The following is a 6,000-nucleotide window of genomic DNA, read 5'->3' as shown; positions in this document are numbered from 1 at the left end:
GATTTGTCAGACAGATATTTTTTACTGCGTAGAGCATGAACAGAGTCTAGCTTACCAGACCCACACCATCAGGATTAATAAGAAACTTAAAAATTCTTGCCATCTGATACTGTTTTCTAAATGTGTTTCTTTAATATGTAAGTTTCTAGTAGCCTGAATAGTTACAAAAATGTGACATGAAAAACAGAATCCAAGACAAATGCTATTAAAAAGTTGAAATTTACAATAATGAGCACTTGAATAACATCTCCTTTATTAGGCAAAATTATAAACACATACACAGAGCATATGCTTGTATTTAATATTTTGAAGTAAAACATACTGATGGTAAAATCACCACATCAAGTACTGCCACATTTTTTCATTTGTCATGTGTAATAGTGATGTTACAATGTATAAACATAATATACGTATAAAATTAAACAAACCGGCTGTTTATTTGTCTAGTATTAAGAACATGATTAGGAATACATTTTTTTCTTCATCCTCCGCAGCTGATTATTTATATTGAAAATCCCTGGAAAAATGTCATGGTGTTTTTTTCTGCTTCAGCTTCCTGTACCACTCAGGTACCTCTCTATTTGTCTGTGGAACAAAGAATGTTTTGGTTACGAGACAAGTAAGGCTGGAGAAATATGCATTCCACACAACACTGCCCTTCTCTGCCATTCACAGGGGTAACTGATTGCTCTGCTGAAACTAAAATCAATTAAAATGTGAAAGGTTTACATTACACAAAAATACATTAAAGTTCTCTGTGTCTAAGATAATAAAATAAACAAAATAGCTTATTATTGACCAAATTACTAAATTATAATTAAAAATGTTTACCATGATTAAAATGATCCATGAACTGCATAACTTAAGGACTATAAGTGTAAATTATGTTATGTATATTTCTGTTAAAATGGGGCTGGGAACGTAAGACAAAGAGGTGTGCTACAATATGCCAACATTTTAAGCGTAACACAAAACACCACGGGTGCGTCTACACTAGCCGGCTACTTCGAAGTAGCCGGCACAACGTCAAAATAGCATGTGTCGCGTCTACACGCGCCATGTGCTATTTCGAGGTTGAAATCAACGTGAGGCGGTGAGACGTCGAAATCGCTATTCCCATCCGAAGATGGGAACAGCGCCCTACTTCGACATTCAATGTTGAAGTAGGGCGTGTGTAGACGATCCGCGTCTCGCTACTTCGAAATAGAGGGGTCCTGTATGGTGGCCATCAGCTGAGGGGTTGAGAGACGCTTTGTCCAGCCCCTGCAGGGCTCTATGGTCACCGCGTGCAGCATCCCTTAGCCCAGGGCTTCTGGCTGCTGCGTTGTCGGCTCTGTGGATCTTGTGCTGTGCAGGGCAAGTGTGTCTGGGAGGGGCCCTTTAAGTGAGAGGCTTGGGGCTTTGCTGGCCCCTTATTTCGACGGGGAGCGCTTGTGTGTGTGGATGCTCCGCATTTCCTTCCAGGGCGGCTCCTTTCGATGTTCCCCATCGCTACTTTGACGTTGAACGTCGATGGCACCAGCCCTGGAGGATGTGTATATGATATGCGTTGAAGTAACCCATTTCAATGTCCTTACTTTGAAATAGGCTACTTTGACGTAGTGTGCTAGTGTAGATGTAGCCCACATGTAAGAACAGGAGTTTTCTCCAATTTATTCGTAGCAAAGACCATAACTCCACTCTGAGATACTGCCTCTGGAACACCTTCCTTTACATTCACTGCCTTGTAGCGAATGTCTGGTCACACATTCATGACTGCATACAATTCCTGTGGCAATTACAGCAGGAGCGGGGAACCTCCAGAGTGCTGACCACATATGGTGTCAGAGGATTAACCGTGTTAGTCTGTAGCTTCACAAAACAAACAAACAAACAAAACACCAAGCAGTCCTGTAGCACATTAAAGTATAACAATTTATGGTTCATCAGTGTTAGCCACTGGCAAGCCGCCTGACAGTTTGTTTCCCTAAACATCTGCACGCACTGAGCCCCACAGCTCCTAGTGACCATGGTTCGCATCTCCCACTGACCAGGAAGAATAAATTGAGGCCATTTAGAACTGCTGGGCTCTGCGCCTACAGATGCTCAAGGAAAAAACTGTCTGGCGGCCTGCCAGCAACTAACCCTGACAAACTGTGTGCGGCTTGCAGGTCAGAGTTTCCCCATTCCTGAATTACAACAACCTCTTACAAGGAAAAGTATATGGGGGAAGGAGGAAGAATGAGTCATTTTCAGACTCGGTGGAATTGGCACAGAGTTCCCCTAAAACAAAGTTCTAGGAGAGCTATCAGAAAGAGAAGTTACTCACCGTAGTAACGGTGGTTCTTCGAGATGTGTCCCCGTGGGTGCTCCACAATAGGTGACGGGCTTGCCTGGCGCCGCAGATCGGATCTTCCAAGCAGTTTCTGCCGGACCGCGCATGCGCCGGCGCGCGCCGCTCCCTTGCGCGCTCCTGGCCACGTGCGCGATCCGGTCCCCGCCAGTTCCTCGACCAACCGCCTCGGGTGCCCCTGCAAAACACTAACAGAGATCCGAAGCGGGGAGGATGGGCGGGTAGTGGAGCACCCACGGGGACACATCTCGAAGAACCACCGTTACTACGGTGAGTAACTTCTCTTTCTTCTTCGAGTGTCCCCGTGGGTGCTCCACAATAGGTGACTACCCAGCAGTAACCCAAGATAGGAGGTGGGTAATCGGATTATGTGCAGCTTGTCCCCGAGAGGACCGCTGCAGAGAGACGGGTATCCTCTTGGAATACCCTGTGAAGGGCGTAATGTTTGGCGAAGGTGTCGTAGGACGACCAGGTCGCCGCTCTGCAAATGTCTTTTAACGCAACGCCCTTGAAAAAGGCTGTTGATGCCGCCACCGCCCTGGTGGAATGAGCCCTGGGAGTGGCCAATAAAGGAGTCTTTCTGAGCTCGTAGCACATTTTTATGCAGGATACAATGTGCTTTGAGATTCTCTGTGAGGAGAGACCCTCTCCTTTCGATTTGGGAGCGAGGGAGACTAGGAGTCTATCCGTTTTCCGGAAGGACTTGGTCCTGTCTACGTAGAAGGCTAGCGCCCTCCTCACGTCCAGGAGGTGTAGGCGCGCCTCTTCGTTGGAGTTATGAGGTTTTGGATAAAACGAGGGTAGAACAATAGGTTCGTTTATGTGAAATTCGGAAGAAACTTTGGGGACAAAGGCTGGATGCAGCCGTATGGTTACCGCCTCCTTGGAAAAAACAGTGCAGGGTGGCATTGCCATGACTGCCGCGAGCTCGCTCACCCTACGAGCTGACGTAATTGCGAGAAGAAAGGTCGTCTTAATTGTAAGGAGGCGGAGGGGAACCGTGGCCAAGGGCTCGAACGGTGGTCCCATCAGTGTGGTAAGCACTAGGTCCAAGTTCCACGAAGGTGGAATCGGTTTCCGAGGGGGGTAGAGGTTTATCAACCCTTTGAGGAACCTGGTAACCATAGGGTGGGCGAACACCGTGTGCCCTTCCTCCTCATGTCTGAACGCCGAGATGGCAGCAAGGTGGACCTTTAACGAGGATAGCGAGAGTCCTCCTCTCTTGAGGTCCAGTAAATACTCTAGAATTGTAGGTACAGGCACCGAAAGGGGGGCCAGCTGTTTGGTAGAACACCAAGCCGTGAAGCGAGTCCATTTTTGTTTGTAGGTCTTCCTAGTGGAAGTCCTCCTGCTACTTTCTAGGACATGTTGTACTGCCACTGTGCATGTGCTCTCTAGGGAGCTGAGCCATGCATTAACCACGCTTGCAGTCGCAGGCTGTGGGGGTGCGGATGCACTACGGACCCCTGGGCTTGCGTGAGCAGATCCGGCGCCACCGGAAGAGGCATCGGTGGACGGTCCGACATGCGCAGGAGTAGGGGGAACCACTGTTGGCGATCCCACGTTGGGACTATCAGGATCATCCGGGCCCTTTCCCTCCTGGCTTTTTGCAAAACTTTGTGGATCAGCACTGTGGGAGGAAACGCATAAAGCAGGGGGCCCCCCCACGGGATCGCGAACGCGTCCCCCAGGGACCCCCATCCCAGTCCTGCCCTGGAGCAGAATCGTGGGCACTGCTTGTTGTGCTGAGTGGCAAACAGATCTATTTGGGGAAAACCCCATGCGTGGAAAATCGACCGTAGCAGATCGGGACGGATCTGCCACTCGTGTGTGAGCGCAAAACGCCTGCTTAGCTGGTCTGCCTTCATGTTGTGCGCACCCGGCAAGTATGAGGCTTTCAAAATTATATCGTGGGCGATGCACCAGTTCCATAAGCGGATTGCTTCTGCGCATAAGGCACGGGATCGAGCTCCTCCTTGCCTGTTTATATAAAACATGGTGGAGGTATTGTCTGTACTGATCCCGACGACTTTGCCTTGTATGTGGTCTCGAAAGTGTTTGCAGGCGTTGAACACTGCTCTGAGCTCCAGTACGTTGATGTGTAGTGACTGTTCCGTGGGTGACCACAGTCCTTGAGTCACCTCTTCACCCATGTGAGCTCCCCACCCTATGAGGGAGGCATCTGTAGTGAGAAAAACCGATATTTGCGGCTGGTGGAAGGGTACCCCTGTTAGCAAGTTCCTGGGGTTTACCCACCATTGCAGGGATTTGCACACCCCGGCGGTGGGCGACACCACCTTGTGAACGGTGTGTACTGCCGGTTTGTATACAGTCGCCAGCCAGTGCTGCATGCTGCGCATGTGTAACCTGGCGTTCTGCACTACAAACGTCGCCGCTGCCATGTGGCCCAGCAGCTGCAGGCACGTCAAGACCGGCACCGTAGGGCTGAAGGTGATGACTTGCACGAGGGAACCGATGGCCCGAAAGCGAGCCTCTGGTAGGTATACTCTCGCTGCAACCGAGTTTATGCGAGCCCCTATGAACTCTATGTCCTGTGTGGGGTCTATTTGTGATTTTGCCAGATTGATAACCAGGCCAAGTGAGGAGAACGTGTTTGCTGTGACGCGTATCATGCGCAGAACCTCTCCTTTAGAGGCCCCTTTGAGCAGGCAGTCATCCAGATACGGGAAAATGAATACCCCCTGTCTGTGCAGGTAGGCTGACACCACTGCCAAGGTCTTGGTGAAGACTCTGGGGGCCGAGGAGAGGCCAAACGGTAGGACCTTGTATTGGAAGTGTTCGTTGCCCACCATGAACCGGAGGAATCGCCGGTGAGCCGGATGGATGGTTATGTGGAAGTACGCGTCTTGTAAATCGAGGGCTGCGAACCAGTCTCCATCGTCCAGAGCTGTAAGGATGGAGGCGATCGTGGTCATCCGAAAACGTTGCTTGCGCAGGTACCTGTTGAGGCCGCGAAGGTCTAAGATGGGCCTCCAGCCTCCTGTCTTTTTCTCCGTGAGGAAATACCTGGAGTAGAACCCTTTCCCGTGCAGTTGCTCCGGCACTCTTTCCACTGCCCCTATGAGCATGAGATGGTCCACCTCCTGCCTGAGCCTCGCTACGAGGGAGGCCTCCTGGAGGTGGGGCTTGGGTGGAGGTCGTGACGGTGGGAGCGACTGGAAGGGGATGGCGTACCCCGTGGCTATGATCTCCAGCACCCATTTGTCTGTGGTGATCCTTTGCCACTGGTCGTAGAATGGTCGGAGGCGATGGTGAAATAGCTGCTTCGGATGACCGTGTGCGATGGTAGTGATGGCGCAGCCCTGGATCTGTATGTCAAACTTGTGGCCTTTGGCCCCGCCCCGAGGACGCCCGGCTCTGTTGTGAGCGTCGCCTGGGAGTTCTGTACTGCTGGTGCTGTTGATGTCGCCCTTGCTCGTAACCCCTGTGATACTGGGGGCGCTGTTGCTGGTACTGGTACCGCCTTTGCTGAGGGTAGTACCTTTTCTTTGTGTATGGGGGGGTGTAAATACCCAGGGTCCTGAGTGTGGCTCTTGAATCTTTACTGGAATGAAGGACCGAGTCAGTTGATTCAGCAAACAGCTTCTGCGAGTCGAAGGGAAGGTCAACTATCTTCGCCTGCAGATCCCTCGGTATACCCGAGGTCT

At 50.6% G+C, this 6,000-nt stretch overlaps 1 protein-coding gene across 2 annotated transcripts in view; it reads right to left on the bottom strand.

The window, feature by feature from the left end:
* Window positions 1-231: 231 nt before the first annotated feature.
* Window positions 232-6,000, bottom strand: part of PIBF1 (progesterone immunomodulatory binding factor 1) — a 225,793-nt gene continuing 220,024 nt past the window's right edge. For both annotated transcript variants that reach the window (XM_074982867.1, XM_074982869.1), the window contains one exon: window positions 232-585. In XM_074982867.1, coding sequence (XP_074838968.1) covers window positions 529-585 — 57 coding nt within the window. In that variant the 3' untranslated portion in view covers window positions 232-528. The remainder of the gene's footprint in view (window positions 586-6,000) is intronic.

This window comes from Carettochelys insculpta, chromosome 1 (genome assembly GCF_033958435.1).
Source record: "Carettochelys insculpta isolate YL-2023 chromosome 1, ASM3395843v1, whole genome shotgun sequence".
Taxonomy (NCBI): Eukaryota; Metazoa; Chordata; order Testudines; family Carettochelyidae; genus Carettochelys; species Carettochelys insculpta.
This window is presented reverse-complemented; position numbering and strand designations above follow the sequence as displayed.